Source organism: Myotis lucifugus, unplaced genomic scaffold, assembly GCF_000147115.1.
Source record: "Myotis lucifugus unplaced genomic scaffold, Myoluc2.0 scaffold_9, whole genome shotgun sequence".
Classification (NCBI taxonomy): Eukaryota; Metazoa; Chordata; class Mammalia; order Chiroptera; family Vespertilionidae; genus Myotis; species Myotis lucifugus.
In genome coordinates this window covers 6,535,663-6,548,519 of record NW_005871057.1, presented here as the reverse complement: position 1 = coordinate 6,548,519, position 12,857 = coordinate 6,535,663, and the positions used below count along the sequence as shown (strand labels likewise).

Here is a 12,857-nt window from a genome sequence, read left to right as displayed (position 1 = left end):
CCAGGACTGCTGGCTCCCAACCGCTCGCCTGCCTGCCTACCTGATCACCCCTAACCGCTCCTCTGCCAGCTTGATTGATGCCTAACTGTTCCCCTGCCTGCCCGATGCCCTCAACTGCCCTCCCCTACCAGCCCAATCGCCCCCAACTGCCCTCCCCTGCAGGCCTGGTCCTCCCGCAACTGCCCTCCCCTGCAGGCCTGGTTCCCCAAAATGGCCTGCCCTGCAGGCCTGGTCACCCCTAACTGCCCTCCCTTACTGGCCCAGTCACACCTAACTGCCCTCCCCTGCAGGCCTGGTCCCTTCCAACTGCCCTCCCCTGCAGGCCTGGTTGCCCCCCAACTGCCCTCTCCTGCTGGCCATCTTGTGGTGGCCATTTTGTGTGTTGGAGTGAGATGGTCAATTTGCATACTGGTCATGACTAATTAGTATATCCAGGCTAATTAGCATATTTTTCTTTTAATATCTACACTAATAAAAGACAAAGATACTAATTGACCATACCTTTGCTATGCCCACCAGCCAATCAGAAGAGTATGCAAATTAACCCAACAAAGATGGCAGTTAATTTGCATACACAGGTGTCCAGCGAAGACTAAAGACAGAATAGAAGGAAGCCAAGCACTGCAGAAGGGAGCCAAGCAGCGGAGAAGGGAATGGATCGGAGGTAGCAGAGATGGCAGTGGAGCTGAGGCAGCGGACACGGGAGGGAGTGAAGTGGTGAAGAAGGGAGGGAGCTGAGGCGGCGGAGACGGGAGGGAGCCGAGGTGGCGGAGACAGGAGGGAGCGAGGCGGCAGGGAAGGGAGGGAGCCGAGGTGGCAGGGAAGGGAGTGAAGCCCGCCTCGCTCCAGCCTCAGGAAGCCCTATTCTTGCAGGAATCTTCCTGCAACGGGCCTCTAGTGTGTGTGTGTGTGTGTGTGTGTGTGTGTGTGTGTGTGTGTATTGATTTCAGAGAGGAAGGGAGAGGGAGAGAGAAACATCAAAGATGAGAGAGAATCATTAACTGGCTGCCTCCTCCACACCCCCTACTGGGGATCGAGCCCACAACCTGGGTATGTGCCCTGACCAGGAATCGAACCCTGACCTCCTGGTTCATAGATTGATGCTCAACCACTGAGCCACGCTGGCCGGGCTAATTTATTAATCTTTTAGAGAGGCGGGGAGAGGAGGATGAACAGAGAGAGAGAGAGAGAGAGAGAGGGAGAGAGAGAGAGAAACATTACTTGGCTCACAGCCCAACTGGGGATCGAGCCCACAACCTGGGCATGTGCCCTAACCAGGGATTGAACTGGCAACCTTTCAGTGAATGGTGCATGGGACAATATTCAACTAACTGAGCCATACCAGCCAGGACCATGTCATCTTTTCTGAACATGGAAAATCTAATGACATCAGCAACCCTTATTATTACTAAACTATTAAAAATTAATAATTCTTATTATACATTAGCCACATTCTGTCTCCATTTGACTCTCAATCTCCACCTTTTAAAAATTATCTCCTAGTTCTGCTAAAACCCAAGAGAGTATAAGTTTTGTTGCTGTGGAAGACTGAAAAAAGGCTTAAACAACATATTTGTTATCAATGCTTTATTGTTGAAAACAAAATTGAAATTCTCTGGCACATAAAACAATTATTTCTACAAAAGGAAAGCCTACAAATCTTGATAATTTATACAAATAACAGCTTCTCAAAAAATAAAATTTTAATTTAGTAAACTTGTCTTGTGCTCTATATTTTTAGCACTGTCTGCAATAATCCACCATAAATCCCTGAGCGGAGACTTTTTTGACCATGTTCTATTATGCCCCCCTGTTGCCCTCCCCCCAAGTTGGTCTAAGCCCAGCCCTGTAATAGAAGGTGTCAGGGACATTTTGTTATTAAAGATCCATGCATTTTATGACACAGGCCCAATTATTAATGCTACTTGGGAACTGGGTCAACATGAAGTGCCTCTACTGTGCAATCAGCAAACCTATTAAGAACCAAGTGTTTTGAAAGGAAGAACAATAACAATAAAAAGACATAAAGTGTTAAAACTAGGAAATCATCATAGGTCAATATTTAAATAAATAAAAATGTTAGACATTGAATTCATTTCTATATCCTTATATTAAATTCCTTTTGTAGTATTTATTTGTTTGCAATTGCCAATGCAGTAGAAGATGAAAAATACACTTCAACCCCTATTTTTGGTTTGACCACGGGTTTGTTGTTGTTAAATGTTAAATATCATTCTGAGAACACAGTGATTTAGTTATAATTTAACTTTTGGCCCCTCAGTGAAATGTTTACAAAATACTATACATGGTAGGAGGGCCTTCTTATTAATGCCATCACCAAATCTCTCTCACTACATTTGCCCTTCTTACAAAAACACTAATGCCATAGGAACACTACTTCAGATTCTTTATCCCACTGTATTCAGATATGCAGAAAAACATATAAAATATGGAGAAAACATAGTATGATGTATTTGCATGTGCAGCTTCCCTTTAATGAGGATGCTGACCATATATACATGGAGCATGAGTGTAAAGGAGAAAAGGCTAATTTTCAGTTGCAAGGAATTGGCTTGATGAATCAAGTTTTGTTTGTTATTCTGCTATTATAGAATAATAAATAAATAAATATGTACAGTATTGTGTTTCTACTTTATGAAGAAGCTAATAGTGGGCTATTGTTTTCACAAAGTTAACTTTTAGTAGCAAAGTCTGACTGCAAGTCAAAAAAATGTTCAACAAATGTTCTTCTCTACATCTTTTATACTCCTTTACTTGTGAAATGAATGTTGAAGTGGTTACAAATAGGTAATGAAACAAAATACCAAATTTGCTAGTGAGAAATGGTTTTCAACTGTAAAAAGCACTTGGCAGAAAACCTAGAAACACGCAGGCTAATGCTACACTCTACTGCAGCTTAAAATAAGAAGTCATTTTTATGTTTTTTTTGGGGGGGAAGAGCAAAATATGAAAAATACGATAAAAACAATTCCTTAAAACCGTATCAGCATTACTGTTCTGGTACCTATTAGAAAGATATTAGCATTTCATAATAACATTTCCCAAATATAAAGTCATTGGTAACCATCATTATACACTCCTTCGAGCAGCCTTGTTTTTTTAACCAGTAACATCTGGAAAGCACAAAGCACCTTCCCTATGTCTAATGGCTGCTGGTTAGTTATTGGAGCTAGAACACCTTTAAGCTTTCTTTTGTTATAATCCTTATATAAGCATGTGCATTAACCAGGAATAGCCATTTAAAAAGGCAATTTCAAAAGCCTAAGAATTAACACAATGAATTCTCCTAGGCAGTTTTTTCTTTCTTTCTTTCTTTTTTTTTTTTTTTTTTGTGTGTGGGGGGATAAATATTGGCGACTTTAAAGTAAAAAATGCCTGCCTGACAAGTATGAGGCCTCCCTGGCCCCTCCTACAATACCAGAGTGAAATGGGGGTTTCGCTACGCTGCATATCCTTTTCAGATCATGAAAAGCAAATGATTCCCAAGAAAGTGAAGACTGACATCCAAATCATAACGCGGCATGTGCACTAGTCAGGAAACAAGTGTAGACTCTCACAGGTCCTGACATCGTATTAAAAAAAAAAAAAGGAGTTTTCTAAGTTGCAGAATTTTGATGAGCAGGCTGTCTCAGAGAGGGAAGGCAGCAGGGTCAGGATGACCACCGGCTCCCTGGGGTTCACACTACACGTTAATCTCTCCTATGCACACTTGACCTTCATAGTTTACCGTGGCTGAATGGACACTCTGGCTTCCTCTCACAGTGTTTAGGAAACAATATAATTTCTCAGTTAGCTTTCAAAAATGCACAAATTTTGGAAGTTAGACGCCGTCCCTCATTCAGAAGGCCAAGAGATCCTCCTTTGTTAAGTGCTCTGGTTTAGTTCTGTGGGTAACAATTACATCCTTCAGGAGGTTTCCAATGCCCCCCCCCCCCCGTTTTTGGTGTTAAAGGCTGTGCCAACAGCTAAGCGGATATTCCCAGAAGAGGCAGTGACCTCGGTGACCTCTGCCCTGGCCTTGAAGTCCAAACCAGCTCTTGTCCTAGCCCCGCTGGGAAGTCCTGTTGGTTAAGGAAGCCAGCTTGAGAATGTGGAGGAGGAAGAGGCGCTGCCCCTGTGTCAGGTCTTGGAAGTCTTTAAGCCTTGCTTTTCCATGATGTTCCAGAGTTTGCGGAGATTGGACTGCGTGATGACGTCGTCCGGCTTGAGCTGCAGCGCCCGCAGGTAGTTGGCCTCGGCCTTGTGCAGCCGGCCGTTCAGGTGCAGGATGGCTCCCAGGTTCATCAGCGCAGCCGGATACTAGGGCCAGAGAGAGGAAGGAAACCGATTAAGAGGCCATCGCAAGCTTTCCTTCGAGGAAGACAAAAACCTTCATCCACTTATGCAAATGATTCCCTTATGTCTGGAGGCATTTTATGGAAGCAATTTAGCAATTTATACAAACAGACAAAGATAACTAGGAAGGAGGGGGAAAAAAGTTTCCAAACAGCCGCTGTGTACTTTGTACCTTTTTAAAAAGGGCAGGCAGCTAGAGAAATAGTTTTCGTCTTTAATGAGAAAGAATGGGTTACATATGAAAACCTAGCAACCTAGTCAGGTGGTACCACTCTGAGAAAAAAGTGATACAATTTCAGATGGACAGAATTAAACTTTTGGTCAACTCAACACCAAGAAATACAATATTAAATGGGAAAAGTTGACAAATTTCTGTGTCCACCCACTTTTTAAAATTCTTTTTAAAAAATTTATCTTTATTGTTGAAAGTATTACAGATAGCCCCTTTGTTTTTTTTCCCATTGACCCCCTCCACCCCCCACCTTTGTTCCCTCTCCTTAGCAATATTTCACACCATTTATAAAAACATGAATAAGTAAAATATACTGTAAAGTTTTACTGATGTTTTCAGGGTAAACTATCCTGGAAAAAAAAAATCAAATGAAACCACTACAGTTCTTTCCAAATCTAGCTCAAGTAATTTAATGAGACAACGTCTTTACTTTTAAGTCAGTTTTTAACCTTCTAATGGTAAGTGTTTACTCTAAATACAGTTAATTAAAAACACCTAATAATAGATAAAATATGGTACCTTTATAAGAGAAGTTTTATGCTATTTGTTTAAAAATAATTTGCAAACAGATTTTTCTGTAATGTGTGGTAATTGTAATACAAAGTTATCATGTGAAAGGCAAACTTTAAAAAAAAAGTATGTTATGTAGCACTAGTTTAATACAGGGTTTCCATCCCCAAATTCTCAGACATTAGTTAATAACAACACTCCTTCCCAAAGGAAAAAACATTTTGCTTGCTATCAATGAATAAGGGCTGTACTGCTCTTGTCTTGTCCCTGGAACTTTCTGGCTTGCAGAGTAGCTAATATTTTGGCAGTTACATAAACGCATATTTCAAATATCAGATAAAACTAAAAGTGTTTATGCTAAGATTATATTTTCATTTTTCAGATGATGTCAACTCTTAATTGTCTTGGCAAATCTGATACCGCCTAAAATAATTCACAATTATTTCTATGATTTAACATTTTCACAATGCATGCATTTTTCAGCTGAATTCATATGACTCTACTCTTTACTGTAAAAACGATTATTTCTGAACCAAAGCAATGCTGGGGAGAGGGGTGAATAGCTCAGAATAAACCAACTGGGGAAAAAGGATCAGATTTGGATTGTCAGAGATGTGGATTTGAGTTCTTGCTCAGCCACTGCTATGACCTTGGTGAAGTCTCCTAATATATCTGTGTCTCGGTTCTTTCATTTATGAAATATTGAAATAATATCAACTTTCTGCACATTGTTAGAAAGATAAGAGAAAATAAACAAATGTAGCACAGTACATGCACATTGTAGATACTCTACAAATGTCAAATTTAGTTTTCCTGGCTCACTGTGCTTGAGATATAGCAAATGCATGTTTGTGATATTTATGTTGCTATACAAACTTTCCAATTTTTATTTCAATGGCTACATAATATGTGTCTGGATGTATACCAAAATTCTCTTAAAGTCCTCAACTACTGGGCATTATTCTCCAACTTTTCAACATCCTTTCCAAAAAGAATGTTGCAAATATAAGCTATTACTAACCTTCGAAAACCTTTTAGTCTGGATGACTCCACACTTATCAAGAAAAATACAGATGGTCAATATCTAATTTTAACCACCACTCCAAATAAACCCAGCTCCAAATTACATGTGCAGTGACTATCTCCTCATTGGAAACCTAAAATAACACCACCTACTCTGTCTTCCTAAGAGAACTGTGTTGTCATACCACCACTATTATCTTGCGTTTGATGCTTGAACACATTTCTGAATGATGTCCCCTCACAGAGCTTAGCATCACAACCAATAAACAGCTACTAAACTGATGGTGAAGTGTGTTCACAGTCTGAATTACTAGAGATGCTAAATAGATGAAGTGTTCCTACTTCCTGCGGAGGAAGCGAGGAAATGGGGAGGGAAAACCAGGGTTGGAGACCATTCCTTACTTAACAGAAAGAGAAGAGGCCCAGTGGCTGGGCGGAGAGAAACCAGATGGCTCTATGGGATAGCTGTTACTTCTTGAATCACTTCATTACCAAAGTGTCTGTACCTAACTAGAATTCCAACTCAAGGGGATTTTTAAAAACACTCAGAGGTTACCAAATCCCACTGCCCAGGTGCCAATGATGGCTCCACCCAGAAATGTGTGCACTTGGACAAGTTGAGTAAGTATATAAGACCTCAGTTTCTTCTAGAAATGGGGTAACAGTGCTTGTTTCTTAGAGTTGTTGTTAAGAGTATATGAGAATACAGATTACTATCTCTTTCTTCCTCTTTTCTGTTTCCTTATCATCTCGAAAACACAAAGCGGAATCCCTTGTCAGTGTGCCTGAAGGACTCCTGATTCTAAACGCTGAGCATTTGTAAACGGGCTCTTCCTTTACTGGCTCTGTAGCTTTTCTTAGGTTAACCTGGAAAAGAAGGTTGTGAAAATAGGTGATGAAGTATACCAAGGCTTTGCTATTATTACTTAAATTGCAGCCTGAGTTCTTCTGTGCTTGGAATAGTTTGAGTCACCTCCCTACCTTCAAATTAGGGAGAAAAAAGTTAATATTATTACAAGAAAATACAATTAAGGAGTTAAATCTGTTATCAAAATGAGTCTGAATGCTAATTATATTGGTGTTTTGGAATAACTTTAATTTTGCATTTTCTACACTTAGCATGTTTCTCATTAAACAAAAATAATCAAAAATAGGCATTATGAAGTTCATGTGGAATAACAGATCTCATGGAAGCTTACATAATACTTATTGTGTCCCCTAAAGAATAAAAATCCAAGTAAACTAAAAATGTGCATATTAAGAAAATCATTCAATTTTTAAAAGACTTTTTATTGATTTTCAGAGATAGGGGGAGGGGGAGAAAGAAACATCTATGTGAGAGGGATACATTGATAGGCTGCCTCCTTTACACTCCCTACAAAAAACCCAGGCATGTGCACTGACCAGGAATCAAACTGGCAGCCCATTGGTGCACTAGATGACACCCAAACAACTGAGCCACATCAGCTAGGGCTCGTTCAATATTTTTAAGCAAAGATCTAATTATAAATAGATTACAATTTTCATAGGAAACATTGTGGTTTGAATGCATCTATTTTAATAGAGGAAGAAAGCTATTTTAAAAATCAATGCACATATATTATGTAATACTTATAGATTTTTATTTGCATAACTGGAAACTGATGAAATTGACATGCTGGTGTGCTCATATGTGACATACATATCCACTGCCTCAGGTAACTGCTTTGAAAGTGTCATTTGACATAATTTCAAGTGCTTGTTAAAAATTTATGACTCAAACTGGATATAGACTACTTTCTCCCTCTATGGTTGTTTTCTCTCTTCAGAGATGGGGTTTTTATCTTTTAAGCCCATCATATCTCCCTTCCACGGCAATCGCATGGGCAGCTTAGCGGATGCCCACTGGATTGCCTGCCTTCAGGTCATCCAGCCTTGCTACAAAAATGAGAGTTCAGGGAGGGGCATCAGCATCACCCAGGGGCTTAATAGAAATGAAGAATTTCAGGTGCCACCTACTGAGGAAGATTCTGAATTTTAACAAGATACCCAGGCGCTTTGTGCGCTCATTAAAAGTTGAGAAGCACTCGTCTAGAGGTCATTTCCAGATCCTCGATTATATCCTTTTTCAGCTTCTGAAACAAAGTTTTTTTTCTTAATAAGAGAATGAAGTTCCTATAGAACAAAACATGTCAGATCAAATGTCTAAACTCCCATAAAACAGAATTCTTCTCTTGCCCAAAAAATTATCTAAGGTAGTAAAAGTATTCAAATGGAGCTTTATTAACAGAGTAGTAAAGGACTAAATATTGTTGGACAGAAGAAGAAATTAAAAAAGCCTTTTCATAACCAAATAATAGCAAGTACGGTTTCTAAACAGACTTAAAGATTGCTTCACTGTATAACTGAAATGCAAGAAGTCCAGGTGACTGGCTGTCTGTTTACATATTGGGTGTCATTGCCATCTGCCAGCCACGAGTCATGGGCTGGAGAACAGAAACCCAACTGCAACGGCTGATGTCTTCCCTCACACACATCCTCTTTTATTAAAGACAGCCGATGAAATCTTCAGCATGTTAACAAAGGCAGTCAGCAGCTTGCAACCCAGTAACATGGGGCTTGTGGCTCCAGACAACAAATGACACCACCTCCTACTTCACAGACTAGAAAGAAGAACCAGACTTTCTTGTTTCCTTGAAGAGAACAGATGCTTTACATCAAAGGGGCTGACTGGCAGCCATGCTGAGGCAACAAGTGACGTCTTTTTTCAAGTCTCTAGGGAATTCCGCCTTTATTGTTAATTTACTGTGGTCTTTGGCTTATTTCTCCAGCATTGGAGGAAAATAGCAAAACTAAAATAATAGATGTGTACTGGGGTGTGGTGGAACAAAGGCAAGGTGAGAAAGGTCTGACACTAGACTAATTCCCTTGAGGCTCCTCAGGAGCCAGGCTGAGCTCACAGGGTCTTCTAAGCACACAGGACAGGAAGACAAAGTCATTTTCCTGGCCTTTGTATATTGTGTAGTCTTGGGAGCATATCTATGGAGCAGGAACAGTGAGACCAAAAGGAGATTTAGGATTGGGAATTCGTGCTCCTATTGGGAACAGGACTAAAATGCAGAGCTTTGAACAGAGTAGGTGGGGCCTAGAAAAAGGTAAACAAGGGCTTGTTGAAATATTCTGATTAGGCAAAACAGGGAAACCCAGGCAGTAACTGGCTCTTTGAGACCCATTATTATCCCTGTGGCCACTTCCCTTTTATGAAGGTAAATCAACAGGCAAGGGAAGCTATGAAAAAGACAGACAGAGATAATACACCAATATTTCTAACTTTATAAAAATATTTCCATTCAGCCCTGGCCAGGTAGCTTAGTTGGTTAGAGTGTCATCCCAATATGCCAAGGTTGTGGGCTAGAATTTTGGTCAGGTCACATATAAGAAGCAACCAATGAACGCATAAATAAGTGGAACAACAAATCAACTTTTCTCTCTCTCTCTTCCTTCCTCTCTAAAAAATAATCAATAAATTTAAAAATAGATATTAAAAATATTTCCATTCAAAGTGTTGCTGAAATTATATATATAGTTGCATATTTACTGTTTTATGAACTAAATAACTTTTTAAAAAAGGAATGTCTGAGATTACCTTTATCCAGCTAATATTCAATTAATATTCAATTAATATACTATACATACTTGGGATGCTTTTAAGATAACCACCTTTTAACTTCCCTTCTGAATATAAATTATATAACAGAAATGAATTTGCATGGTCTGAAGTTTTTAATGGATTCTCAATCTTTTTCAAGTAGTTACCAAATAACTTGATGAAGTTTGCACACTGTATTTAGTTGAAATTGCTTACCCAATTGGATTTACTGGAGCAGTAACTATACCATGATGCTTAAAAATTAATGGTATAAACTTTAAAGAAAAATATTCATGAAAAAGAGTATGCATAAATTTAAGAATTCTATTTATATTTATTGTGCCTTGTACATGGCAGATATTTAATAAATAATTACTGTCTGTCAGGCTTATGAAAAAACTATAATATCACCTGCGATAATGTTAGATACATCATTTCCCTCAGTTTCAATATCATTCCTCCTCTTTTTTCCAGACAGTCAAAGGCCAAGCTAGAAACCTGAATAAATTAGACTTGATTCCTTGCTTTCCTCCATACACAAACATGTACATACATCCAACTGTTAAGTCTTGGTAACTTTACTTCTAAATCTCCACTAAATCTGTCTTCTAATTATACTTTGTTCCTTTCTCCCGACTTGGTTTAAGTTCTAATAATCTTTTCTTGGGTTAAATAAAATTTTTTTGATGAAAAAATAAATAAATGGGTAAATGAACTGATTGGTGGGTGACAGATTAAATGAATGAATAAACACATGAGTAAAGCCATATGCAGGTTTCTTTTTTATTATAAACTAGAGGCCTGATGCATGAAATTCATGCAAGAAGCTCGGCCCTCACAGTCCTGGCTGCCCCAGCCCTCGCAGCCCCGGCTGCCTCTTGGCCTCACCCCCCACTTACTGGTAGTTCCAGAAGGTCGGTCCACCGTCTGGTCTAATTAGCATATTAGCTCTTTATTATATAGGATAATTTAGGCATATAAAAATTTCAGAGACTATAAAAAAGCTGTCTACTTGCCTAACAAATAAAACTTATAAAGACAATTGAAGATCCCAAATACCTCTTGCTGTCCTATTCCTGAACTCACTCCCATCCTCCCAAGAAAACCTCCTGAAGTTGGTATTTATCAGCCCAGTGTATGTTTACACTTTTATTTTTTTTGTCTACCTATACAAAATGCATACATTCTGAAGTTTTAACTTTATTCATTTGTCATTATCCTTCATGGGATGCCATCCTACTAAGCACCCAACTGGAATTTTGTGGGAAAGCATGAGACTTGGTTGGAAAGTTTATAAGGAGGACATTCTGATAAAAGGGAAGTGTGTGGAAGGCTGCCTGCCCTGTTTATCGAATTCAAACTTAGGGGAGACTTAGGGGTGTATCAAAGGCAGTGCCCCTAATTATTCCTTGATCTTCCCAAGCAAGTCTGTGCATGTGCAGATGCCCCGGTGTTTACTGGAATCCTTATGCTTCATCCCTGGATGCCCTTGCCTAGAGGACAATGTAAACATGTGTCCTCCCAAGACTACTCACCCTCTTGATTGTTTCTAATGATAAAAATTCCAATAAAAGCCTAATGAGGCAGGCTATGGAGGCTGCTTGGACCCTTGAGCCAGGTAAGCCCCTTAGGCCTCTCCCCCACAGTGGAACTGTGTTGGAGTAATCTGTTCATCCATCGTTCAGGGGCTGCTGGTCAGCCCTGGCAGAATTTTTACTCATCATTTTGTTTTTCAAATGTATCCATGTTGATCTATGTAAGGTTTAGTTCTTTCACATGCATTCCAGTGAATGACTCCCATTCTCCCAAGGATGGAAATACTGACTCTTTAATAGAGGGCTGTCTCTACACATACTTATGGGAGAGTTTCTTGGAGTGGAATTGCTGGATCACAGAGGATCTTCAACTTCACCAGATATTACCAAATTGCTCTCAGTGTGGTTGTATCAAATTGCATTAGCATTGGCATGTAACAAAGGTTTCTTCATTTCGGGTCCTTCATCAGACTTGGTATCATCTGACCATTTTAAGTTTTGTAAAGTTAAAGTTGTGAAATAGTATCTTATTGTGCTAAATTTCTTTTTCCTGATTGCTAGAGAGGTTAGTAACATTTTCATAAGCTTAATAGCTTTTTACATTTTCTTTTTGGTGATCTACCCCTTCTTTACCTGTTTTCAACAAACTGCTGAGAGCAGGGCCAGCAGTGGAGAGAAGCCCTGATAAAGAAGAGTGAGTTTCAATTAGTTTGGTGAGCAAAATGTCAGCAGTGAGATAGCCATGCTGTTAACCCTTCGGAGACCAAACCAAAAGTGGGAAAAAAAATTCTTACTAAAAATGAAACAGATGAATACAATAAACAAAAAAATCTCTCACAAAGTTCTGTGATGAAAAAAACAAACTAACACCCACAAGCAATTCAATGCTTCCAACTCAGAAATGACAGCTCTTTGTAGTCACATTTTCACTACAGTCATATTTTGAAGAAAGTACCTCTGCAAAAAGATTTACCAAACTGTACATCCAGCACTGGAAAATAACCCAGAAATACAGCAGTGACAAGGCAAAGTCTGACAGATAATAGAAATAATTCATTTTGATTCTCAGTTTCAATACAGTATTTGTGTTTTTGAAATAGCTTTGAATAAAACAAAACAGATATAGGTGACAGGCAAGACACAACGCTGTATTAAGGGAGTAGTTTCAATTTGTCAGTGACACATTCTATCCTGTGCGCTCAATCCTTCTCTCCCACATCTGCTCCATCCCAGCGGGTGTTACAAGAATGCTCATTTAACTTTTATGATGGGTGTGAGTGCCACAGTGTGGAGTGCTATTCATTTTTATGGCAATCAAAATGCCAACAGCTGTAGTTCTGGAGGACAGCAAAGAGTGATGCTCACAGAGTGATTTCAAAGGTGGTGGTTATTTCTAACAGATTTTAAAGTATACCTACTCAATTAAGAATATGACCTAAGAAATTACTCTTCACTGGTGATAAGTCTTTTTCAAACATAGGTTTTCCTGGTGTCCTTAATTTCACAAGAACGCCTCTCATGTAATCTAAATGGAAAACCTAGACCCGGGCCATACGTTGTATAAAATATAATC

The 12,857-nt window shown here is 39.2% G+C and overlaps 1 protein-coding gene across 2 annotated transcripts in view; it reads right to left on the bottom strand.

The window, feature by feature from the left end:
* Positions 1–1,570: 1,570 nt before the first annotated feature.
* The window catches only part of TMTC2 (transmembrane and tetratricopeptide repeat containing 2), a 391,387-nt gene continuing 380,100 nt past the window's right edge, over positions 1,571–12,857 (bottom strand). For both annotated transcript variants that reach the window (XM_006083982.3, XM_023749767.1), the window contains one exon: positions 1,571–4,320. In XM_006083982.3, the coding sequence (XP_006084044.1) occupies positions 4,141–4,320 (180 nt within the window). In that variant the 3' untranslated portion in view covers positions 1,571–4,140. The remainder of the gene's footprint in view (positions 4,321–12,857) is intronic.